Source organism: Oncorhynchus keta, chromosome 19 (genome assembly GCF_023373465.1).
Source record: "Oncorhynchus keta strain PuntledgeMale-10-30-2019 chromosome 19, Oket_V2, whole genome shotgun sequence".
NCBI lineage: Eukaryota > Metazoa > Chordata > Actinopteri > Salmoniformes > Salmonidae > Oncorhynchus > Oncorhynchus keta.
The window spans coordinates 41,325,569-41,352,866 of record NC_068439.1 but is presented as its reverse complement, the minus strand read 5'-3'; the positions used below and the strand labels follow the sequence as shown (position 1 = coordinate 41,352,866).

The window sequence follows — 27,298 nt, the reverse complement described above, 5'->3', positions numbered from 1 at the left end:
GAGAGTCTGGGAAAGAAGAGACAGAAAGTAGGCTTTAATTTTTTTTTAACTATTAGGTTTATGCAACAGTGTTAAATTTGTCTGTCTTCCTTACACTTCAAAGCAGGGACATTTTGAATCACCAATAGAAATGACCTGTATGAGTATTTTGATGAAAGGTTAATGATGTTTACTTGAGTGCTGAACTAAGGTGGAGGCGGCAGATGGCAAACATGTTTTTTTTACCACTACTGAGTTTACAAATAATGACCAAATTCAACACGTGTAACTTGAGCAGTGTGTTCTTGCCATTCAAATGGCTCCAATAAAAACTAATCCTCTTACTTTTGTCTTCCAGATTGGTCAGGATTAAACAAATGTTCAGCATTTAAGTGAAGTTAAAACCGTAGAGTACTTATACGGTATACCTCTATAACTGAATATCTTTTTCTGTAATTGAGTAGATACTCTTGACGGCGATAGTCACTGTGTCCTATTGTCCTTTAACACGTGTCAGATTCATCTGAGGAGCATAAAGTGCACATCCAAAAGAGCAGATGTGAGACAGGACCATTTCCACTGCCAAAGAACCGTAGCCTGGAGCATATGATCTACTTTGCCAGAGAGGAGACCGGTCCAAAAAAACCCGTATGTTTACTACTTCACCATTTAAAAACGTGACCAAGATCCTGAGTAAAAATAACAAATAAAAGCAAAGAAATTAATTTGCATGGCAATAACACCAAAGACAAATGATTTTAGTTGACCATAATGTGAGTAAGAGATGCCATTTGACTCAAATTAGAACCACTACACCCTATTGTTCTTTTTCAAAGTACAGGGTGGGACCACTGGGACATCCAGAAATCAGATAAGGATGTCACAGTGCATGTGATGTCTGGGACTGAGAGAGTATCAGGTTCTGAGGTTGGACAGCTCCAGCTCCAGGCAGCAGTTTTCAATTACACTGTTTTTTCCTTTTGTGGAGGACTTGAGGACATAAATTGCTAGGCTCCACATTGAAGCAGTCATTCAACAACAGACCTAACCATGGAGTTCAGAAGAACCTGTTTGGTTTTTGGAATACTCCTCTTGGTGAACTGCTCATTCCAGCAGGCTTTCTCTACGAAGAAAATGGTTAAAAAGGGTAGGTGGTGGGTGCCTCGCACTCTATATAATGGTCAGAATGATATTTATGTCCAGTGTTTAAATTATTTTTAAATCAATCATTTTGAATCTGAGAGAAATTAAATGTTTGTTACACACAGCTCTCATTGTTCGGAAGATGAACTATTTTGAGTATAATAGGATTTTATTAGTCTTGCCAGAACATTGCCTGCAATACACATCAATAATTTCAAGCAACACATCTGGCATTGCCACCTCACTAGAGCAGTAGCCTATTGCTCAAACTTTGCGTCATCTTTGAGTCCATCCTGTTCCCCTCCCCCGTTTCTGTTCTGTCATGCTCCAGATGAAGGCAAAGGCGCAGCCATAGAGGAGCTGCAGAAGCAGATCAATGACATTGTTCAGGATCTAAATATTATGAAGGAGCAACAGGCTTTGCAGTCAGGTGAGATTCACACACACTGGTATTGTTCAGGAACTTTTGGACATAAATAACAGTATCGGTTTCTGTTTTAACACTTCTAAAGACGCTCTGACACTACAATTTTCACTTGGCTCCTCAGTTTGTCTGAAAGGGGTCAAGGTTCATGGCAAGTGTTTCCTGGCTGAGCCGCTGAAGAAAAGCTACCACACAGCCTTTGACGACTGCATTGCCCTGGGGGGTGTACTCGGTACCCCCTTGTCCAAGGACCAGAACGACCAGCTCAGCGACTACGTCCACCAGAGCATCGGCCCAGGCGAGCAGATCTGGCTGGGCATCAGCGACATGGTGACTGAGGGCAACTGGATAGATCAGACGGGTAACCGCATCCTCTACAAGAACTGGGACTCTGATTCCAGATCCCCAAAGACAGATCGTTCCCAGAACTGTGTCATCCTCTCGGAGGCCACTGGTGGGAAATGGTTAGACAAGAACTGTCGTGAGGAGAAGGCCTCTGTCTGCGAGTTCAACATAGTCTAAGTCGTGCCATTTGTTAGTTGCATTTCCCATGCTTGAATTATATTTTTTGTTCGCTACCATGTATTCTTATCCACAATGTACGCTTTGGTTTTAAATTCAACCCCTGAAAATGTATATTTTTTAACATTTGGAACAAGTTAAACACTTTTCTAGAGATGATAAGGTTATCAAAAATGTTGGAGAATTCTTTATAAAACATGGTGGTTTCTTGGACACAGATTAAGGATTATCCAGGACTAGGATTAAACTGTCCGGCGAAACTGTCCCAATGACAATGACACATTTTCATGTGAATTTGCACAAGTATGAGATCCTTACGTTACCATATAGAATGCTTTCCTATCTAATTTACAACAATTATTTCAGAGTGCTAGCCCTTTGAATACTTGTTTGTTTTCATCACAAGATGTCTAGCCTGAACACAAAATCTCAATAAAAATTATGAAATTATAATAGGGGCTTGTCTAAGAAAATGTAAAGACATTGAAAACCCAACTATTACACATTACTGAACAAAGAAAACATCTTAATTTAACATGTATCAAATCTTGTAGCGGGAAAAGTGACGTATTTTTTAAAAATATACATTTTTAAACCTTCGAACAGATGAGACAAAATTGTAAACAGAGGTGTATTACCGCAAGAGGATTGTCATAATCTGTTGACCCTTGGCATCTTGCTAAAGGTTTGGTTGTTTCCCTTAAAAAGTCCCTCTTGGTAACTACTTAAATGAAAACCTGCCATACAATCATCCTGCCTTCCGTGGTTGAAGTTCCTGTGGTTATAACAAACTACAAGCCAGGACTTTAAAGGTCACAGGTTTTAGCCAAAGGATGAAAGAATGTCACTTTTCCCATCACAACAAGACACCTTCTGAAGCAATATTGTTTTGGATTGATTCCCTTATCTATCCTAGATACAGTATTATTCACAATATCACACTGTACTCAGACCACTCAATGTCTAAGGAATTTATAAAAATAAAAAAAATTGGCAGAGAAATTTATAAAAACACATATTTACAGAGGAAAAACCCTTGCCACAAGGCATAAACAACACTAGGTACAAAACAAGCAGCCCGGCTCTTAAACCCATAACACACCAGTGTCCAGGGCAACATTCAATATATACTAGCATATAAAACTATGAAAATACTTTGAAGAAATATACACAAAAACCAAGTAGACCAGTAATGTAAACACAGAAGAGCAGCACCGTGTGTCGTTTCAGAAATTATTCTCTGGGAGCTTGGAGGAAACAGACTCAGGCTCCAATGAAAGGCAGTAATAGTAATTTGTCTGATGGTCTTGTGCAGTAGGCACAACACCACTAATACAGACTCCCTGAATGTTACGCAAAGGCGGCACATTTACACCCCATTTCTCCACTGCAGTGAACCTGAAACACGTTGAGCTATGTGAAATGAGTAACAGTCGTCCATCTCACAGTACCGCCTCACGCTAAATGGATTCCTCCCCCTTCGAGTCGATGAAGGTCTCTGGATCCAGGATTTGGTTTGCCCCCGACAATCTAATCGTATTAATGTCCCCAGTGCTCTTGAACGTGTAGAGCTCATTGTCTACCATCCTGCGGTCCATGAAGCCCATGCTGTCCTGGCGGTCAATGGGCGTGCGAGGTCTCGACGGGATGAAGGTTTCCGACGGGTCCAAGAAAGGTCTATACTCGTTCATCTCAGGCACCAGTTCAGGCTCATGGTCTGCAGCTGTCTCTGTGATCTCTGGCACTCCATCCTGGAGCGCCATGAACGTCCGATAGGTGTCGACCGGCTGTCCTTGGAAGTGGTCCTGGATGGCGCCCACGTAGCTGGGCTCGCGCAACAGGTGGCTGTACACCATGGTGTCTTCGATGGAGGCGTAAATGTGAGACTCGCTGTCCGACCGAGTTTTGGGGAACACATGATCGCCTGGGATGAAGATATTCCCTTTCCCTATGCAGATGGAAGCCTCATTGACCATCGCTCTTTTCTTCTTCCTGCAAAGCACGAAAGAGGAATACAAATGGTTGAGTCAAGAAGACATCACACTATGGGGGGGGGCAAGTCATAAAATGACCTCAACATCAAAGCTATGTATGGATTGTTTTGGTGAGGCAGGTGTTCTTACCTGAACACCAAGAAGACTGTCAGCACAATAAGCATAAGGAGCAGCACTGCTCCCACAGCACCCAAGATGCCGCTCAGGAGCAGCTCTACAGAGGGACACACACAAGGAGAGAATCGTGATTACATATGGTAAGAATGAGACAAATATAGCTGCAAGTAGCAATAAAATGAGGTGCTGGCGTATGAGCAGGCTGGAACACAGTTGCATAGACGCATTATAAACCCTTCCTTGTAACAATTAAAAACACTCATCTTTGATGTATTGCGTTGCTTTTCTCAAATGTACTAGAGACCGTAATACATGCTGAGAGTTAAGGTTCACACCTGAATTGCATGCAGTTTCATTACAATGTTGTTATACATACACAGGACCTTCAGAAAGTATTCAGACCTCTTGACTTTTTACACATTTTGTTATAACTTTACTCTAAAATTGATTAAATTGCCCCCCCCCCCCCTCAATCACAGTACCCCATGACAAAGCAAAACAGATTTTTAGAAATGTTGGCTAATTTATTCAACATAAAAAAAAATGTAAGTATTTACACTCTACTCAGTACTTTGTTGGAGCACTTTTGGCAGCAATTACAGCCTCGAGCCCATTCTTCTATGCAGAGCCTCTCAAGCTCTGTCAGGTTGGATGGGGACCATTGTTGCACAGCTATTTCCATGTCTCTCCAGATGTTAGATCGGGCTCAAGTCCGGGCTCTGGCTGGGCCACTCAAGGACATTTAGAGACTTGTCACGGAGCCACTTCTGCACGTGTTAAAGCTATGTGCTCAGGGTCGTTGTCCTGTCCGGAAGGTGAACTTTCGCCCCCAGTCCGAGGTCCTGAGTGCTCTGGAGCAGGTTATCATCACTAGTCTCCCAGTTTGTGCAGCTGAAAAACATCCCCACATGATGCTGCTGCCACCATGCCTTACCGTAGGGATGGTGCCAGGTTTCTTCCAGATGTGACACATGGAATTCAGGCCAGAGAGTTCAATCTTGGTTTCATCAGACCAAAATAAATGTTTCTCATGGTCTGGGAGTCTTTAGGTGCCTTTTGGCAAACTCCAAGCAGGCTGTCATGTGCCTTTTACTGAGGAGTGCCATCTATCTGGCCACTCTACCATAAAGGCCTGATTGGTGGAGTGCTGCAGAGATGGTTGTCCTTTTGGAAGTTTCTCTTATCTCCACAGAGGAACTCTAGAGCTCTGTCAGAGTGACCATCAGGTTCTTGGTCACCTCCCTGACCAAGACCCTTCTCCCCCGATTGCTCAGTTTGGCCTGATGGCCAACTCTAGGAAGAGTCCTGGTGGTTCCAAACATCTGCCATTTAAGAATGATGGAGGCCCCTGTGTTCTTGGGGACCTTCAATGCTGCGGAATGTTTTTGGTACCGTTCCCCAGATCTGTGCATCGACACAATCCTGTCTCGACGTGCTACGGACAATTCCTTTGACCTCATGGCTTGGTTTTTGCTCTGACATGCACTGTCAACTGTGGGACCTTATATAGACAGATTTGTGCCTTTCCAAATCACTTCCAATCAATTGAATAGACCTCAGGTGGACTCCAATCAAGTTGTAGAAACATCTCAAGGATGATCAATGGAAACAGGATGCACCTGAGCTCAATTTCAAGTCTCATAGCAAAGGGGGTGAATACTTTAAATAAGGTAGTTGTTTTTTTATCAAATGTGCAAAAACTATTTGGAATAAGGCTGTCATGTAACAAAATGTGGAAAAATTCAAGGGGTCTGAATACTTTCCGAAGGCACTGTGTGTGTGTGTGTGTGTGTGTAGAGAGATATATCTCAACACCTGCTTTGAAACAAAGAGAAGTTGAGTTATTAGGGTTTGATTGAGAGCGCAATATTTATTTCCTAGAAAGTTGTGATTTTCTCTTCCATCTCTTGACATATCGCTGAGCTTTTTTCACACTTAGAGGGATGAACATATATTTTGAGTTGAGTCAAGCCGAGTCAATACTGTGTTGATGATTATGAGATCATCAAGTACCCCTAATAATTCCCATACGTGTGTATTGATGTCATTTACGATATAGACATCCAATTAAAACAGCTATTATTGTTTTCTTTTTGCCCTCAAATTTTAGATCACTTCAGAGTTGTTGAAATAACCAAAAAGGTGTTGTGAGACGAATGCTAGAATTATGCAGATATCTTAGCACAAACATATTAGGTCACAACTCTATCGTAACATTACAAACAGGACCCTTACGGCTAGTCTTCTGCAGGGTAACCTTGCTGAGCACACTGAAGTGTCCGTTCTCCGGCATACAGTTGGACATGTTGAGGTAGAAGCTCTCAGGGACCATCAGCTTATCCTCTGCCTCCTTATCCTCCCTTCGACTCAATAGCTCCTCTGGAGAGCCCAGGGTCTGCACCTTGATGAACGTGTGCCCCTTGCCACACTTGGGCTGGCTGATGTTGGTCAACAGCAGGTCGGCCTGGAGGTGGCCCGGCAGATTGATGATCCAGGACACGGTGGAGTATGGCTTCATGCCGCTGGGCCAGTTTGGGGTGGCCAGGAGGGCAGGGGAACCCATTCTGGGCTGGACTGTATATATGATGCTGTCTGAGGGACAAAAGGAAATGACGAAGAACAATACATTTTCAATACAGTTTGAACACAGTGGTTGAAGAGAGTGAGAATGTCATTTTCCATTGAAACGATTGTTAAAACAAATCCCCTTGCCATTGCTGTATGTTTGTGCCCTCTTGTGGATGTTACACAAGGAACCATAAAAAGGTAAGTGAAGAGAGTATTAAAGTAACTGTCCATCTATGAAATATGTCCTACAATTAACTATAAAATGAGTGAAATTGTTTTCCGTACAATTTGTTTAATTAATTAAGTTAAAAAGCAGCTTTTCTGTGTTGGAATGGTGGTGTACCCCCAACAACAGAATGGTGTGGGCTTATAACGGTGATTAAAAATATTAATTAGAAATAGACCGCTGATTGGTCAGCTCATCCTCCTCATGCGTATGACATAATACTCTGAGGAAACAGAAAGCATTTTTGAAACGGTCTGTTTGAGATACAAGTTTGAAGTGAATTTATGCTTTGGCCACCAATAGAGGTACAGGATGAGTCAACAACATTATTTGGGTATGAGTTAACAGAACTGTCAAGTGAGATTGTAACTGAATAATTACTTTAAAATATTTTTTTAAATGAAAAAAACAACAACTGCGAAACCAGTTAGCATACCTGAGATTTTTTCACTGAAGGACACATTGAGGAAAGGCCCTTGAATCAGGCTAAGGTCCTTCGCTGTGGCAGTAATAGAGACGTTGGAGTGCACTTGGATTTTGCGAATGATGCCTTCGGAGCAGAAGTAGCCAATGGAGGACCCATCACCCTCTGCTATGTGAAGGGAGACACTGCCATTGCACTCCTGTCCTGGCAGGGACTGCCTGAGGTTTCCTGTGGGGGACAGTAAATCCACGGTGCCATATACTGGGATAATGAGGTGCCAGGTGAAGCTTTGAAGTAGCGTAGGGAGGCACGTCGGCATTTTAGGGACCGTGAGGAGAGTCCCAGTCACGGAGCACGAGTCTAAACTCCGGCATCCTGGAATAGATCCACAGAGGCTTGAGATATTATAATGGGTTTACATACATTCATATTCATAGTCCATCACATCTTTAGATAAACAAAACACAAAGATCATTTGTTCTAGCTTTGTCACAAATACACTCTAATAAGAAGCTTAAGTTTCTATGTTTTGGAGGCAATACATGCAACGCTAATGTATGTATTGTTACAGTACCTATGGTTTTTACAGCTGTCAGACGTAGGTCTTCACTTGGACAGTCCAGGAAAGAAAGCCTGGCTTTGGTCCCTGAGGGAACTGTGATCTTCTCCTGGAGCACAGAGTCCTTCCTCATCTCACAGTAGGGGTCAGATCCCCTCTTCTCAAAGTGGAGGACTAGCCCTTCATCCTCTGACAGATTTACAGTGCAGAGAACTGACCAGGGAATAAAAGACACAGGCACAATCATCTTCTGAGAAATAGGTCACCGATTACCACTCATTTAATTTGATTGAATTAATGAATGAATGAATGATCCGGCTAATTTTAGGCTACAATATGTTTTTTAAACATTTATAATGGAAATATTAGTATTATATTGGTTTGGAAAAGTCTAGGGTTGGTTTAACAGATTGCATGTATAGAATAAAGAAGCATTTTTGTATCTTACAACGCAAATCATGTCATAACAATTTATGATTGCCAATAGCCTTTGTACCTGGATGGCCGCTCCTCATCACTGAGACCCTAAATTTGAGGGACAGGCCCGGTTTGGTCCTGTCTGTCTCACAGTTATATAGGGTCATGGTGAAGCTGCCCTGCCTGTGTGTTGGCTGGGGGTCCGCCAGGGTCTTCTGGATGCCCACCTTCCCACGCGCCTTGTGGTACATCACCATCACTTCCTTCTTCTGGCAAAGAGACTCTGTGTGATTCAGGAAGTTAACCGTGTAGTTATGCATGCCGGGCACCGTGAAGTCCCACCTCATCAGGTCGTCATCAGGGAAACCTTTAGGGTAGTTGGCTGAGAGGAAGTCTGTATCTGACACCCCTCGAGGTAGGTTGACTTTTACCACAGCCAGCACTGGACGGAAAGGGGTTAAATGAGGTATAATGACATGACAAATTCTGTAAAGGGAACTCTCCCGAATACATACAAGCTAATAGAGATTAACTCAGTGACCTCAACAGGCATTTATTTTTTATGGCTCCTCCAACAGCTGCCAGACACTCACTTTTAATTTCCGGTCCGACGGTGACCTTGAAGTCCAGCGGCTCCAGCTTCCTGTCCCCAGGGACCTGCAGGGACACCCGGCCCTTGTACAACACCTGGATCCTAGTGATGCTGCCGCCTGGGCAAAAAATGCCGATGGTGGCGAGCCCGGTGCGCTGGTACGTGATGATGGTGTAGGTATGCTCGTCAGGACAGGTCTCAGAGGGTGGAATCTGTCTCATTCCCGGCGATGGAAAGTCCAGCTGGAAGGAAAGGCCAGGTGGAACTTTCAGGTCCCAGGTGAAGGTTCTGTTGAAGTCTGGGAAGAGGGAGGACTCCGTCTGGACGATGTTCCCGCTGCAGGTGATCTCTGTGCAATCTGGAGGAGGAAAAACATTGTATTAGTGAAGCTAACAGATGAGCAGCTTTTGCACTGTCGAGACTATTTCATTGGGTCCATTGTGTTAGGCATGCTCAATCAAATGCTACTAGAAGTCAGGTCAGGGGCCAGGAAAATGGGTCTGAGGCGTCTTACCAATCTCCCTGTTGATCTCCACACTGAAGACATCTTGTGGCTGTGGGCAGCTGAACTTCACAGAGGTGTTGCGGGCAGCTCTCAGGACGAGTTCTTTGGGGTTGCAGGTAGGCCCCTCCCCAACACACACACTGCACTCTTTGGCTTTGGTGTTTCTGCTGATGGTGACGATAGTGTCTGGCTCTGGAGTCACGGAGATCATCCGGCTCTCTGAGGAAAATTTGAAATGTAAACACTAATTTATAGATCTGATTTCAACAAAAGATAATTCACTGTACATACACTTCTCACATTAGAGTTAGACATGAACAGAACAGTTGAAAGAGCTTACGTTTCTTTATTGGTTTGGCCGTGAATATAGAGGAATCCACCTCTCTTCCTTTTGGAACTTGCAAAGACACCGTGGCTTGGCTCGGTATATGAAGGTGAGCCACGAGGCCATTCTTGCAGTATGTCTGAGTTTTGACCTCTCGTTCAGTGTTGGTCCTGGTTACAGTGTACTGGTAGCCATCTTGACACAACTCTGATTCAGTCATCTCCTTCAGCCTGTCAACAGGGAAGTCCAAATTCATAACGGTCTTCTCCGGCACACTTAGGTCCCAGACGAGTGTTCTAATGAACTCTGAGAAGAGGGAAGGTTGAGCCACACCTGTGGCAGGGCTGCAGGTGTCATTGGTGCATTCTGGGTAAAATAAAATCACATAACAGGTAAGACCAGAAGAAACCTAAACAAAACCTGCTTAACGGTTCACCCTTGGGGCCAGATCTAAAAGGTAGCCTTAGCTGTTTTTATGCAGCATCTTCGCTGACAACTACCACCCCAGGATGTCAAATTCTGAAGCATCTGCCTGTGTTGTACATATTTTTGACTGTGTAAATACGGCAATACTGGTTTGATCGAATTGAGCTGGCAGTCTAAAATGAAATCCAATACTACAAAGTTTCTCTAGACTCACCGATTTTCCTGTGGATCTGGATGACGAAAGCACTTTGTGGTGGTTCAGTGCAGTTGAAGAGCAAGGTGACATCCTCATCGGGGACCAGGGCCAGCGATGAGTGACAAGTCGTCTGGGTATCATTCTCAGTGCCATTGACCTTGCATACGGAACACTGTTCCAATGGAAGGAGCAGTGAGGACGACACAGTCACAGTCGCATCTTTGTCAGGGCGGATGGTCATGCGCAGACATTCTGAGTGAACAGAACGAAGAAAAGGTTATTTTGAATATTTTGCAAAGTCCAAACTGAAAAGGCTAGTTCACTACTATGTCATTGTATTGAGTAGTAAAACTGTTGTTGGAGTCAATGAACAGGCTAAGAGTTTTGAGCTAAAGGTAACAAAAATACATGGGAAAAAAAATATTATAAACAGTGACATAGTAGTTAAGTTTCACTGAACATTGGGAGCAGGCTAGAACCTATTGTCATGTCTGGACTTAAGGCTGCACCAGTTATTTCACAAATACACATCTGTACAGAACACTACATGTTCCTTCAAAGGAAAATATGAATGGAGGTTCTGGGCAATTCCACAATAACGGAATTACGCTTTCACTTAGTTTTATTTCACTTTAAAAAAATGTATACCAATCAAAAACCATTGATTTCAAAGTTTAACAAACCATACAACTATGCACAAGGCCTAGTTTGAACAATTTCCACTGAAAATGTAACAACAACTAATTTAGTGGAAGAACTGTGCAGATGTAAACTTTAGTAACGGAAATATGGTCAAATCTATTTTTATGTAAGCACATTTTCCAAAAACTCTTAAATATCCACTCCGAATGAAGATTCAAAGATGTCTTCAGAAAGAATGGGGTGTCAAACTATGATTGAAAAAAATATATTTTGGTTATTGAACTACAGCAAGTGAATTGGATTTATACCTGGTAACGGAATTATGGTAATGGATTCCTGGTTTGTACTACACAGAAATGCCAAATTATGGATATGAATGTCATTCTCCTCATGCTTCACAAGTTTGGGCATCACACAGCAGAGCACAGTAGAGTACAGTGCAATACAGCACAGTAGGGTAGAGTTCAGTAGACTGCAGCAGAGTACAGTGAGCCCAGTACAACATACTGTTCTCTACTTCTTTACTGTACTCTTCTGTATTGTACTATACCGGTACGCCATCCAAACTTGTGAAACACGCCTATGATAGTCTGGTCTGTCTGTAGATGTTAACATCGGGGTCAGGAAGGGACCAAATTGCAACTACTATTCAACATCCATGAACGTTCGGTGCTCAGTGGTTGAGGATGCTCGTTACAGTAAATGGAAAGAGAAGGGGCTCATGGGTAGGTGTCAGTAAGAGCTGGGAGAAGTGACATTAACTGGAGCGTGAGAAAGGCAGAGAGGGAGAGAGAGAGAGGGAGGGGTTTTCCAGACTTGACTATTTAAAAACTCTTGTGGTTTGACCACCAGACAACAGAAAATGCCAACTGTGGTTTGTGACTATTTTGATTTCCCATTTTAGCCAATTCAGTTGCAGTAATTCTTTCCGTTTGGTAACGGAATTACGAGTTTTAATCACTTAATAATTCATAAACAAAATGTATGAGTAAAATCACTAACTAATTGGTAGGTCTGGCATTACTTGTTACTTCTGTGAACTTACATTATCCTGCCTCTTCATGAAGGAGAGAAATTAGAAAATATCTTAGATGTGTGGGTTTTTTGTAACAGAATCACAAGGCAATATTTCTTAAACTTACAGAAAGTATATAAAAAAAAATGTAAAAACTAAAATATAAGTGTTGATATTAGTTGGCAGAGGTCTTTACATCAACATTAGTGTTTTGAAGTATTTCTGATACCTTTTAAGACACCTTTTCCATCTGTTTATCCAGGAATCTTTCATTTTTAAGATGTAAAATTATTGAAAAATGCCTTAATTCTCCAAAAATAGACTGTTAGCTTCCATATGTCACCTAACTTGACATACCTAACTTGACATGTTCCAATCAACTATGGTGCTCATGGGTCCTGTTTGTTTTTTTTACCCCCTTTTCCTCCCCAATTTCGTGGCATCTAATTGGTAGTTAAAGTCTTGTCTCACCGCTCCAACTCCCGTACGGACTCGGGAGAGGCGAAGGTCGAGAGCAGCGCGTCCTCTGAAACACAACCAAGCTGCACTGCTTCTTGACACAATGCCCACTTAGCCCGGAAGCCAGCCGCACCAATGTGTTGGAGGAAACACTGTGCACCCGACCCTCCATAGGAGTCGCTAGTGCGCGATGGGACAAGGACATCCCTGCCGGCCAAACCCTCCCCTAGCCCGGACGATGCTGGGCCAATTGTGCACCACCCCATGGGTCTCCTGGTCGTGGCCGGCCTTGACAGAGCCTGGACTTGAACCCAGAAACTCTATTGGCACAGCTACTTAGACCACTGCGTCACTCGTGCGCCACTTGAGGCCCTCATGGTTCATTTTTAATGGAAATGCCCTTCTGTTACATTCAAATTGTCAGGAAGTACGCTGTATCAAGTCCTGTGTCAGATGACTGGTCTATGCCCAAACTTACCATGGTAGGATCTCTTTTGTCTTTGAATAGCATATCGACATATGAACAATTCAACATTAATAACATAACCAAACAATGAAATATACTCTATTGGCATATCCAAGTTCCAGAGTGGGGATCTGATGCTTTTACAGTTATAATATAATTTGTAAGCATTACCAACAGAGTATCCTCTACCAGGCTTTCACCTTTATATGAAAGCCTGTAGAAGTTCTTGTCAGAAAGAGGCTTAAAAAGGGATAGTTCACCCAAATTACACATTGGCTTCCTTACTCTGTAAGCAGTCTATGGACAAGGTATGAAAGCAATCCATGCCTGGGTTTAAATTCCTTGGCACGGTTTCCACATGCTAACGTTTGAGTATATGTGGCACAAATCCAATTCAAGTTATGGGACCGATATTACCCTTTTTGTCCATAGATTGATGACAGGGTGAGGAAACCAATATGTCATTCTATAATTTGGGTGAACTATATCTTTAAAATAAGTTAGAGTATCTAGAGACGGAAGCGAAAGCGAGACATCCGGCTCCCTTTATCTAATAGGGGCGGGGCCGCTCTGGTTTGCTTATTTGGGTGCATTCAGTTTGCGGAACGGTTTGTACTGAACAACACGTTACCCCAAAACGTTCTTGTACACTCTTGAACAGACAAAGGTATGTTGACACAGTTCTGTGAGTGTGCCTTGAAGCAATGAGTGACGTATTTAAAAGGCAGCGGTGCATTGCGGCCCACAACCCAAACCCTCTCCGTTTTTCAACTGATCTTTCAGTACAGCACCATTTCTATTTAATTCAACGTTCCACTACGTTTTTCCGTACTGGATACTGGAAGCCGAGGTTACCAACAGAGTGAATGAGAAAATAGATGAAAAATGTTCGCCCTCTGTGGGTGATTAGCAGGATGTGCAATGATACAAGTAAACAGAGGGCTGTGATTGACATCGTAGGCAATTTAACCAATTTCTCTGTAAAAAATGGACAACAACTTTAAAATTATGTTACACAATATATAGAAAAAGTAATCAGATATCGTCATGTTTATATTTATCAATATTAATTAATTAATTAAGAAAATTGTTATTGCAATCAAAATACTACTCATATTACAGAGCAAAGCGGAAAAGCTTAATATTTTTGCTTTGTAGCAACTGGCTATGTAAAAGGACCCATGAGCACCAAAATGCAAGAGTCTATATTTTTTTGAAAGTAAGGTATATCAAGCAGACGGAAAAGGGTTTTAGAAACATCTACCAGAAAAAGTCTTAATACATCAAAACACTATATTGTTGAAGTTAAGACCCTTGCCAACTAATATCAACATTTATATTAACTTTTGCAGAAATGATTTTCCTCTTGTAAATTGTATAAATATTTTGCAACTGCACATGGGGACAAAGATCATACTTTTTGGAGAAATGTCCTCGGGTCTGATGAAACAAAAATAGAACTGTTTGGCCATAATGACCATCGTTATGTTTGGAGGAAAAAGGGGGAGGCTTGCAAGCCGAAGAACACAATCCCAACTGTGAAGCACGGGGTGGCAGCATCATGTTGTGGGGGTGCTTTGCTGCAGGAGGGACTGGTACACTTCACAAAATAGATGGCATCATGAGGAAGGGACATTATGTGGATATATTGAGGCAACATCTCAAGACATCAGTCAGGAAGTTAAAGCTTGTTCGTAAATGGGTCTTCCAAATGGACAATGACCCCAAGCATACTTCCAAACTTGTGGCAAAATGGCTTCAGGACAACAAAGTCTAGGTATTGGAGTGGCCGTCACAAAGCCCTGACCTCAATCCCATAGAAAGTTTGTGGGCAGAACTGAAAAAGCGGGTGCAAGCAAGGAGGCCTACAAACCTGACTCCGTTACACCAGCTCTGTCAGGAGGAATGGGCCAAAATTCGTCCAACTTTTTGTGCGAAGCTTGTGGAAGGCTACCTGAAACGTTTGACCCAAGTTAAACAATTTCAAGGCAATGCTACCAAATACTCATTGAGTGCATGTAAACTTCTGACCAACTGGGAATGTGATAAAAGAAAAGCTGAAATCAAGTACTCTCTCTACTATTATTCTGACATTTCGCATTCTTAAAATAAAGTGGTGATCCCAACTGACCCAAGACAGGGAATTGTTACTAGGATTAAATGTCAGGAATTGTGAAAAACAGTTTAAAATGTATTAAATGTAAAATCAAGTCAGTATCTGGTGTGGCCACCAGCTGCATTAAGTACTGCAGTGCATCTCCTCCTCATGGACTGCACCACATTTGCCAGTTCTGTGCTGTGAGATGTTACCCTATTCTTCCACCAAGGCACCTGCAAGTTCCCGCAAATCCGCAAATGAGACAAAACCGTGACTCGTCAGTGAAGAGCACTTTTTGCCAGTCCTGTCTGGTACAGTGACGGTGGGGTTGTGCCCATAGGCGAAGTTGTTGCCGGTGATGTCTGGTGAGGACCTGCCTTAAAACAGGCCTACAAGCCCTCAATCCAGCCTCTCTCAGCCTGTTGCAGACAGTCTGAGCACTGATGGAGGGATTGTGCGTTCCTAGTGTAACTCGGGCAGTTGTTGCCATCCTGTAACTGTCCCGCAGGTGTGATGTTCAGATGTACCGATCCTGTACAGGTGTTGTTACACGTGGTCTGCCACTGCGAGGAAGATCAGCTGTCCGTCCTGTCTCCCTGTAGTGCGATTTTAGGCGTCTCACAGTTTGGACATTGCAATGTATTGCCCTGGCCACATCTGCAGTCCTCATGCCTCCTTGCAGCATGCCTAAGGCTTGTTCACACAGATGAACAGGGACATCTTTCTTTTGGTGTTTTTCCAGAGTCAGTGGAAAGGCCTCCTAGTTTTCATAACTGTGACCTTAATTGCCTACCGTCTGTAAGCGGTTAGTGTCTTAAGGACTGTTCCACAGGTGCATGTTTATTCATTGATGGTTCATTGAACAAGCATGGGAAAAAGCGTTTAAACCCTTTACGATGAAGGTCTGTGAAGTTATTTGGATTTTTACGAATTATCTTTGAAAGACAGGGTCCTGTCCAGTGTTTGTTATTTTGCCCATCTTAATCTTTTCTTTTTATTGGCCAGTCTGAGATATGGCTTTTTCTTTGAAACTCGGAATTCCGTAGTCGCCTCTTTACTGATGACGTTGAGACTGGTATTTTGTGGGTGCTGTTTAATGTACCCGCAACATTAAATATCTATAATATATATTTCTTATCTAATGTTATTTTAAAATGGACAAAAAGTGCCTTTATTTAAAAAACAAGGCCATTTTTATTAAGTGACCAAACGTTTGAACGGTAGTTTATCAAACTAAAAACGAGTGACCACTTTCTTTCTTCAGTTTAACGACATATTTTGCAACATTGAGAATGGGAAGGCCACACTCAATACATAATTAGCAACTGTTCGTTAACGCCTGCTTGCTAAGTTTGAAAGAATGTTATGAAAGTTCTCTCACCTGACAGGTTGAGGAGCAAAGTCACAATTCCCAGGAGCGCTCGAGCGCATTTTTTTGTGAGCCGCATGTCCAATGATAAAACAACAAAGAGATGTGCCTAAATGATTCCGGATAAATGTTATCAAACCCACGATATTTGCATTTTGAAAAATCTCAGGTTAAAACATTCGATGGCGGTGACAGAGCAGTAACTTCCTGATGTACATTACCTGTTACACACAGAGGGCGTGTACGCTACCATAAATGGGTAGGTAACCTGTTGAAACTTGACCGAATAGTGTAGTTGACAGGCTGGTCTCATAGACGAGACGTAACATAATAAATGAAAATCCAGGACACTCAAATTAGTATGATATAGTATGTTGAGTATTGGTGTGGTTACATAACAGAGAGATTACTTAAGGCAAAAACAAAAGCAGGGTGGTTGATCTGGTGCATAACGTGAACATATAGCAATTGTTTTTGTTTTTTACATTTTTGTCATTTAGAAGACGATATCATCCAGAGTGATTTACAATAGTGAGTGCATACATTTTCATACTTTTTTGTCATACTGGTCCACCCCCCATTTGTGTTCCAATCTCATCATGGACAACTTTAGCATTTTAGCTAATTAGTAACTCTGCATCTACTTAATCATTTTAAGATACAGTACCAGTCAAAAGTTTGGACACACCTACTCATTCAAGGGTTTTTCTTCATTTTAATATGTTCTACATTGTAAAATAATAAAACTATAAAATAACAGATATGGAATTATGTAATAATCAAAAAAGTGTTTGAGATTCTTCAAAGTAGCCACCCTTTGCCTTGATGACAGCATTGCACACTCTTGGCATTCTCTAAACCAGCTTCATGAGGTATTCACCTGGAATGCATTTAACAGGTGTGCCTTGTTAAAAGTTAATTTGTGGACTGAGCCAATCAGTTGTGTTGTGACAAGGTAGGGGTGGTATGCAGAAGATTGCCCTATTTGGTAAAATACCAAGTCCATATTATGGCAAGAACAGCACAAATAAGCAAAGAGAAACAACAGTACATTATTGCAATAAGACATAAAGGTCAGTCAATCCAGAACATTTCAAGAACTTTTAAAGTTTCTTCAAGTGCAGTTGCAAAAACCATCAAGTGGGGGCGGAGCTTGCATGTTGGAGTGAACCGCTGTGTGTGAGAGAGGCTCCTGCAACTTTTTTGCGAAACAATCTAACTTAACCTGGACACCAAAATCGAGGGCACTATTCGAACTGTGGCTTCGCAGCAGGGGCGTAGCCAGAATGTTTTGGGGGGATAGGCCTAGAAAAATTTGGATAGGCATTTTTTCTATTTGTTTATTAGATTTATTTTGCGATGTGCACCGTATATTATTTAGTAATACGATTGTTTTATACTAGTGCATAGTACTTGGAGCAACCTCGTTACATATACAAATAATTACCCATCCCAGCATATTAAAACAAGACAGTAACTTTAGACCAGTTGCCAACTTGCCAACAACATAAAACTTATCTTCAGGTGCACTTTAATCCTGATGGGCAAACAAGCCTATATTCGATGTTACCATTTATACCATGGCGGGCAGTAGTACTATAGTAGTAGTACCTTACCTTTAGTAGACATATCATAAGGCGTCACAAGGCGCAGACGGCGAGGCTGAAGTGGTTCAGCCAGCCGCTTGTCATTATGTGCGAAGACGATTTCTTATCCTAATTGTTGTTGAGAAAAGTCTCTCCACACTGCATGATGTCATTGGAAGGGTGACAATGAGCCTGAACAGAGTTTATATTAGGGAAAATATCATCAGAGCAGCTGTACACTCATTATGGAGGAAAAATAATTCTTTCCCATGTTCATTTTGCGACTCAACTGCTGAATAAAAACAGTGAATTCAGCATCCTCAATTGATATTAATGATGATCGCATGTGGTCTTCAGCTGCACTTTAAGGCCGCAGGTTTGAGATTCTTTGGAAAAGGAGGCTGCCGATTGCATAATCCCATACAGTGAGGGAAAAAAGTATTTGATCTCCTGCTGATTTTGTACGTTTGCCCACTGTCAAAGAAATGATCAGTTTATTTGAACAGTGACACAGAATAGCAACAACAAAAATCCAGAAAAACGCATGTCAAAAATTTTATAAATGGATTTGCATTTTAATGAGCGAAATAAGTATTTGACCCCCTCTCAATCAGAAAGATTTGGTGTCTTTTATACAGGTAATGAGCTGAGATTAGGAGCACACTCTTACAGGGAGTGCTCCTAATATCAGCTTGTTACCTGTATAAAAGACACCTGTCCACAGAAGCAATCAATCAATCAGATTCTAAACTCTCCACCATGGCCAAGACCAAAGAGCTCTCCAAGGATGTCAGGGACAAGATTGTAGACCTACACAAGGCTGGAATGGGCTACAAGACCATCACCAAGCAGCTTGATGAGAAGGTGACAACAGTTGGTGTGATTATTCTCAAATGGAAGAAACACAAAAGAACTGTAAATCTCCCTCGGCCTGGGGCTCCATGCAAGATCTCACCTCGTGTAGTTGCAATGATCATGAGAACGGTGAGGAATCAGCCCAGAACTACACGGGAGGATCTTGTCAATGATCTCAAGGCAGCTGGGACCATAGTCACCAAGAAAACATTTGGTAACACACTACACCGTGAAGGACTGAAATCCGGCAGCGCCCGCAAGGTCCCCCTGCTCAAGAAAACGCATATACATGCCTGCCTGAAGTTTGCCAATGAACATCTGAATGATTGGGTGAAAGTGTTGTGGTCAGATGAGGCCAAAATGGAGCTCTTTGGCATCAACTCAACTCGGCGTGTGGTCCTAGCCCACTTGAAAGCACTCTCTTCTGATATTATATTTTTGCAAGAAACCCACCTGAAAAACAATTCTCATAGCAGACTTAAATGTAGGTGGGTGGAACAAGTGGTCTTGCACAAGAAGTTTACATACACCTCATCCAAATACATTTAAACTCAGTTTTTCACAATTTCTGACATTTAATCCTAGTAAAAATTCTGTTTTAGGTCAGTTAGGATCACCACTTTATTTTAAGAATGTGAAATGACAGAATAATAGTTGAGAGAATTATTTATTTCAGCTTTTATTTCTTTCATCACATTCCCAGTGGGTTAAAAGTTTACATACACTCAATTGGTATTTGGTAGCATTGCCTTTTAAATTGTTTAACTTCGGTCAAACATTTTGGGTAGCCTTCCACAAGCTTCCCATAACAAGTTGGGTGAATTTTGGCCCATTCCTCCTGACAGCTGGTGTAACTGAGTCAGGTTTGTAGACCTCCTTGTTTGCACACACTTTTTCCATTCTGCCCACAAATGTTCTATAGGATTGAAGTCAGGGCTTTGTGAGAGCCACTCCAATACCTTGACTTTGTTGTCCTTAAGCCATTTTGCCACAACTTTGGAAGTATGCTTGGGGTCATTGTTCATTTGGAAGACCCATTTGCGACCAAGCTTTAACTTCCTGATTGTTGTCCTGAGATGTTGCTTCAATATATCCACATAATGTTCCTCCCTCATGATGCCATTTATTTTGTGAAGTTCACCAGTCCCTCCTGCAGTAAAGCACCCCCACAACCCCCGTGCTTCATGGTTGGGATGGTGTTCTTCGGCTTGCAAGCATCCCCCTTTATCCTCCAAACATAACGATGGTCATTACGGCCAAATAGTTTTATATTTATGTTTCATCAGACCAGAGGACATTTCTCCAAAAAGTATGATCTTAGTCCCCATGTGCAGTTACAAACTGTAGTCTGGCTTTTTTATAGCGGTTTTGGAGCAGTGGCTTCTTCCTTGCTGAGCGGCCTTTCAGGTTATGTTATGATGAACGTGGCACCTTCAGGCGTTTGGAAATTGCTTCCAAGGATGAGCCAGACTTGTGGAGGTCTACAATTGTTTTCTGAGGTCTTGGCTTACAACTTTTGATTTTCCCATGACATCAAGCAAAGAGGCACTGAGTTTGAAGGTACACCTTGAAATACATCCACAGGTACACCTACAATTGACTCAAATGATGTCAATTAGCCTATCAGAAGCTTCTAAAGGCATGACATTATTTTCTGGAATTTTCTAAGCTGTTTAAAGGCACAGTCAACTTAGTGTATGTAAACTTCTGACCCACTGGAATTGTGATACAGTGAATTTTAAGTGAAATCATCTGTCTGTAAATAATTGTTGGGAAAATGACTTGTGTCATTGCCAAACTGACTTGCCAAAACTATAGTTTGTTAACAAGAAATTTGTGGAGTGATTGAAAAACGAGTTTTAATGACTCCAACCTAAGTGTATGTAAACTTCCGACTTCAACTGTATATTCTGAACAATAAATTATCAACATTTCATCAAATCTGTCAGCCTTTCCTTTCTTACTTGGACCAGTCGTCGCTGTGAATTTGTACATTCTAACACGCTTTCAATTGTAATATTTGAATCGACCTTCTTTCTTTCTGCCTGTCCTTGTTCTGTATGTCACTTTGTATTATTTACTTTGTACCTAGATCTCTGGGTCTTTCTGTTTCTGTCTGTTCTTTTATGTTTAGATGGGAATTGCACACATCTTTTATACCTATACACCATTCTTGTGGGTGTTCAATAAAGAATATTTGAACATAAAAACCATCAAGCGCTATGATGACACTGGCTCTCATGAGGACCACCACATGAGAGGAAGACCCAGAGTTACCTTTGCTGCAGAGGATAAGTTCATCAGAGTTACCAGCCTCAGAAATTGCAGCCCAAAAAAATGCTTCACAGAGTTCAGGTAACACACACATCTCTACATCAACTGTTCAGAGGAGACTGTGTGAATCAGGCCTTCATGGTCAAATTGCTGCAAAGAAACCACTATTAAAGGACACCAGTAATAAGAAGAGACTTGCTTGGGCCAAGAAACATGAGTAATGGACATTAGATAACCGGTGGAAATCTGTCCTTTAGCCTGATGAGTCCAAATTTGAGATGTTTGGTTCAAACTGCAGTGTCTTTGTGAGATGCAGAGTAGGTGAATGGATCATCTCTGCATGTGTGGTTCCCTCCGTGAAGCATGGAGGAGGTGTGGGGGTGCTTTGCAACTGACACTGATTTATTTAGAATTCAAGGAACACTTAACCAGTGTGGCTACCACAGCATTCTGCAGCTATATGCCATCCCATGTCTGTCAAAGTTGAAGTGTACATATGATGAAAATTACAGGCCTCTCTAATCTTTTTAAGTGGGAGAACTTGCACAATTGGTGGCTGACTAAATACTTTTTTGCCCCACTGTATGTGTATTTTCATAATGTTGATGTCTTCACTATTACTCTACAATGTAGAAAATAGTCAAATTAAAGAAAAACCCTTGAATGAGTAGGTGTGTCCAAACTTTTGACTGGTTGTGTACTTTTCAACCAGTGGAGGCTGCTGATGGGAGGACGGCTCATAATAATGCAATGGCATCAAACCATGTGTTTGATGTATTTGATACCATTCCACGTATTACACTCCGGCAATTACCACGAGCCCGTCCTCCCCAATTAAGATGCCACCAACCTCAGGTGTTTGTAAATACTTAGCATGTTAGCTAACCCTTCCCGTAACCCTTCAACCTAACCCTAACCTTAACCCCTAGTCTAGCTAACTTTCATCACGTAGCTGACTTTAGCCACTACAAATTGGAATTCATAACATATTATACGTATTGCAAATTCGTATCATTAACCAGTAACATATAATACGAAATGGATGATGGACATCCACAAATTAATACATACCGTGCTAAACGTAACATATCGTACTACACTGAACAAAAATATAAACGCAACATGTAAAGTGTCCCATGTTTCATGAGCTGAAATGAAATATCCCGAAATGGTCCATATGCACAAAAAGCTTTTTTCTCTCAATTTTTGTGGACACATTTCTTTACATTCCTGTTTGTGAGCATTATCTTTGCCAATATAATCCATCCACCTGACAGGTGTGGCATATGAGGAAGCTGATTAAACAGCATGATCATTATACAGATGCGCCTTGTGCTGGGGACAATAAAAGGCCACTCTAAAATGTGCAGTTTTGTCACACAACACAATGCCACAGATGTCTCAAGTTGAGGGAACATGCAATTGGCATGCTGACTGCAGGAATGTCCATCAAAGCTGTTGCCAGAGAATACAATGTTAATTTCTGTACCATAAGCCACCTACCACGTCATTTTTGAGAATTTGGCAGTACATCCAACCTGTTTTACAACCGTATGGCGTCGTGTGAGCGAGGGGTTTGCTGATGTTCACATTGTGAACAGAGTGCCCCATTGTGGCGGTGGGGTTACGGTATGAGCAGGCATAAACTACGGACAATGAACAGAATTGCATTTTATTGATGGCAATTTGAATGCACAGAGATACCATGACGAGATCCTGAGGCCCATTGTCGTGCCATTCATCCGCCACCATCACCTGATGTTTCAGCATGATAATGCAAGGCCCTATGTCACAAGGATCTGTGTACACAATTTCTGCAAGCTGAAACAGTCCCAGCTCTTCCATGCCCTGCATACTTACCAGACATGTCACCCATTGAGCATGTTTGGGATGCTCTGGATCAATGTGTACGACAGCGTGTTCCAGTTCCCACCAATATCCAATGCCTTCGCACAGCCATTGAAGAGGAGTGGGACAACATTCCACAGGCCACAATCAACAGCCTGATCAACTCTATGCAAAGGGAATGTGTCACGCTACATGAGTCAAATGGTGGTCACATCAGACACTAACTGGTTTTCTGATCCACGTCCCAACTTTTAAAAATTTAAGATCTATATTCCCAGTCGTGAAAAATCCATAGATTAGAGCCTAATGCATTTATTTCACTTGACTGAAAAATCTTTGAAATTGTTGCATGTTGCGTTTATATTTTTGTTCAGTCTAATTTGAGTGTACCATCATTTTGTTTACAATGTAAGTCCAGGTTGTTGTTGAAGCCTTGAGCTGATACGTCGATGGAACCTCATCTGACATGACACCCCTCTCTTTGTTTCGGCTTTACTGATGCCCTACATTAATTATAGTATTTCATTAGTTGTGACAAGACTGCCTTTTTGAAAGTAAGTCTGTGTGGCAGTGTCAGTTAAATTATATTCTGAAGCATTACGGTAATAATGTGAAGATAGAAACCCTAGAAAGGCCACACGAGGGCAGCAACACACAAGTAATCTTCACTAATTAAAGTGTTTCCAGATTTCTGTTAAATATGACCTATAATTACTTACAATATGAGTGAAATTGTTTTCTTTCCAAAAAAGTGTAATTAAAGAATGTTAAAAAGCAGCTTGTTTGTGTTGGAATGGTGTGTGCGTATACCGGTCATTAAAAATATGAATGTGGGTAGTAGACTGCTGTTTGGCCAGCTCTTCTTCCTCTAGACTGCTGTTTGGCCAGCTCTTCTTCCTCTAGACTGCTGATTGGCCAGCTCTTCTTCCTCTAGACTGCTGATTGGCCAGCTCTTCTTCCTCTAGACTGCTGTTTGGCCTGCTCTCCTTCCTCTAGACTGCTGATTGGACAGCTCTTCTTCCTCTAGACTGCTGTTTGGCCAGCTCTTCTTCCTCTCAAGACTGCTGATTGGACAGCTGTTTCTTCCTCTCGACTGCTGTTTGTGCCAGCTCTTCTTCCTCTAGACTGCTGATTGGCCAGCTCTTCTTCCTCTATACTGCTGATTAGACTGCTGAAGAAGAGCTATACTGCTGATTAGAGGAAGAAGAGCTGCCAGACTGTTGATTGGCCAGATCATCCTCCTCTGGAGTATTACATCAGAGTCTATGAGGAAATAGCTATACTTCTTTTAACTGTCTGTTTAGGATACAAGTTTGAGGTAGAGTTTTTCTCGAATGTATGCTTTGGCCACAAGTACAAGTATAGCACGAGTCAACAACACTATATGGGTATGAGTTAACAGAAAATTAACTTTTTAAAGTGTGATTTTCACTGAAAAGTTACTTTAAATGAACAGACTGTCAAAACTTCACACGTGTTAAAGCATGAAACACACTGAGAATCTCACAGCCAATAGACTGCCAATAGGTACTTATCACAGTGGGAGGCTGTTCCTTCTCTTGCTAGAACAAAAGTGGTACCTGCTGCGTGAGGTGTGCCAACCCGGTAGCAACAAACCTACCGATTAGGGACAAGAACTGTGACTTGCTTTACTCTCCGGAGAAGGGTGCCTTTGAAAGGAGTGAACTGGAGTGGTGTTACGTGTTGAGGATGGCCAACTGTAGTTGTGTGATACCCGTCGTTTGGTGCAACGCAGACCCAGTGGAGAGTTTTGATGTAGCGTTTTTACCAGATAAAGTCAAGTTAGGATATGTCAGTTATCCCGTGACATCTTTTGTCCTGAACCCATTACGGTGTTTTAGGTGTCAAGCTTATGGTCATGTGGCAGCAGTGTGTAGGAGGGAGATTCCTAGATGTGAGAAGTGTGCAGGAGGACATGAGACCAAGGAATGTGTAGCATCTGTGTAAAAAGTTGTGTTTGTAAACTGTAGGGGCACCCATGGTGCTGGAGATCAGAGGTGTCCAGTGAGAGAAACGCATCAGAGCTTTTGACGTTCGTGGCCATGGTTGTCAACTGTACCGCAGGAATGAAACGTAAATCACAGAGGATAGATGTTGTGGTGACAGCTGCAGAGAAGTACTTGGGTGTATGAGATTTTACTGCAGAAGAGTTACAAGGTGTTTTGAACGATAGTGTCCTGTCCTCCCAGGCTGCTAGCCTGGTGTAGGATCTGATAGGGCCAAAGTTGTGGAATAGTGATGAGATTTTAATGGGTGTAGGGTTACTTGGTAGGGCATTTTTTCCCCCATACTACAGAATAGTAAACTAACACACAGCCAATACAGTAGGTGACGGCATGCTCCTGTAACATTTGTTTGCGGACCGCCATATTACCAAAGAAGAATTCATCCACGGATGAGCCAGTCACACTTAATATGCAATGTAGGCTATGGGATGGTGGATAGCTAAGTACTTCCTCCAAGATAAGTGTCCACTATGTGGCTAGTATTGTCATTGTAATTAAATCCCAATGGATTAGCTAGTTTCCATGAAATAGCTGCCGAGTTAGTGCAGTGTCCTTATGTTGCGCTAGCTAGCGAATATGCTAACAGACACTAGCTAGCTAAACATTTGGCTATGGGCTGGCACCTTCGGGATTATGGAGATTGAATTCAAGCATTTCTTTGTCATCTTGCTAGGTAGTTATCTAGCGGTGGACATCTGGCTAGTATCAACAAAGATTTGTATAACTAACTCAAGATAGACCAGAGCCTGTCATTTCCAATGGGTGCAAATGAATCACAGTGAACAGGACAAGCAAGGTCAATGAGGTGGGCAGAGCCAAGCACAAGCTAGAGAGATCCTATTGGCGCGGTCTAGCATGTATTTGCATATTTCCATTAGGGAACGCCTACTATGTGAAGCACGTGTGTGCAATAACTCAATACGCCCTTGCACTCCCTCTAAATATATATTTTTTTTAATTGTCAAAGAGTATAGTCTACATACTTAGTCCATTCTGTTTGTAATAGATTGTAGTTTTGGAAATAGAAAACTGTATTGAGATAAACATTTTCATCAATGAGACAATTTGCAGAATGTTGGCCAAAATCCATCTTGCTCCATCTTCTCCCACCGCTGGCCACTAGGCTTCCTCTCTTCACCATATTTGGTAGTGAGTGGAAACGGCAATCGGATGCTTCACATTTATATATCTGGTGAAATATCTTGCTCATTGTTCTATCTGTGGTATCAACAAAGGTTTTCTACAAAACAACAACATTCGTGCACATACCTTGGATTCTAGACCCTGAGCAATACGCACAGATAGGCATTGCCAAACAACTGAGATTGAGATTTAAGTCTGTATGTTGGCCGCAGCCTCTCTATGTTAGTGATGGCTGTTTAATAGTCTGATGGCCTTGAGATAGAAGCTGTTTTTCAGTCTCTCGGTCCCAGCTTTGTTACACCTGTACTGACCTCGCCTTCTGGATGATAGCGGGGTGAACAGGCAGTGGCTCAGGTGGTTGTTGTCCTTCATGATCTTTTTGGCCTTGCTGTGACATCGGGTGCTGTAGGTGTCCTGGAGGGCAGGTAGCTTGCCCCGGTGATGCGTTGTGCAGACTGCACTACCTTCTTGAGAGTCTTGTGGTTGAGGGCCGTGCAACTTTTTTTTTAAATCCACCTTCTCCACTACTGTTCTGTCGATGTGGATGGGGGGGGGGGGGTGCTCCCTTTGCTGTTTCCTGAAGTCCTCGATCATCTCCTTTGTTTTGTTGAATTTCCTGACACCACACTCCGAGGACCCAGTCCCTCCTTGTAGGCAGTCTCGTCATTGTTGGTAATCAAGCCTACCACTGTTGTGTCGTTTGCAAACTTGATGATTGAGTTGGAGGCATGGCCACGCAGTCATGGGTGAACAAGGAGTACAGGAGAGGGCTGAGAACACACCCTTGTGGGGCCCCAGTGTTGAGGATCAGCGGAGTGGAGATGTTGTTTCCTACCTTCACCACCTGGGGGCGGCCAGTCAAAGTCCAGGATCCAGTTGCACAGGGCGGGGTCGAGACCCAGGGTCTCAAGCTTAATGATGAGTTTGGAGGGTACTATGGTGTTGAATGCTGAGCTGTAATCAATGAACATCATTCTTACATAGCTATTCCTCTTGTCCAGATAGGGATAGGGCAGTGTGCAGTGTGATGGCGATTGCATCATCTGTGGACCTATTGGGGCGGTAAGCAAATTTGAGTGGGTCTAGGGTATCAGGTAGG

At 42.3% G+C, this 27,298-nt stretch overlaps 2 protein-coding genes across 2 annotated transcripts; one reads left to right on the top strand and one right to left on the bottom strand.

Moving 5' to 3' along the window:
• The first annotated feature begins 879 nt into the window (after window positions 1-879).
• On the top strand, window positions 880-2,521 carry LOC118398313 (tetranectin-like). Its single transcript, XM_035793521.2, has 3 exons — window positions 880-1,126; window positions 1,454-1,552; window positions 1,671-2,521. Exons 1-3 carry the CDS (start codon window positions 1,030-1,032, stop codon window positions 2,066-2,068), a joined length of 594 nt encoding a protein of 197 aa, XP_035649414.1. The 5' UTR covers window positions 880-1,029; the 3' UTR covers window positions 2,069-2,521.
• A 148-nt stretch (window positions 2,522-2,669) lies between these two features.
• Window positions 2,670-16,703, bottom strand: LOC118397693 (CUB domain-containing protein 1-like). Its single transcript, XM_052470588.1, has 11 exons — window positions 16,479-16,703; window positions 10,436-10,669; window positions 9,811-10,161; window positions 9,480-9,689; window positions 8,967-9,323; window positions 8,453-8,815; window positions 7,972-8,169; window positions 7,410-7,772; window positions 6,415-6,771; window positions 4,192-4,276; window positions 2,670-4,060 (listed from the first exon to the last, which is right to left on the bottom strand). The coding sequence occupies exons 1-11, from the start codon at window positions 16,543-16,545 to the stop codon at window positions 3,529-3,531; spliced, it is 3,117 nt and encodes a 1,038-aa protein (XP_052326548.1). The 5' UTR covers window positions 16,546-16,703; the 3' UTR covers window positions 2,670-3,528.
• Window positions 16,704-27,298: the final 10,595 nt, after the last annotated feature.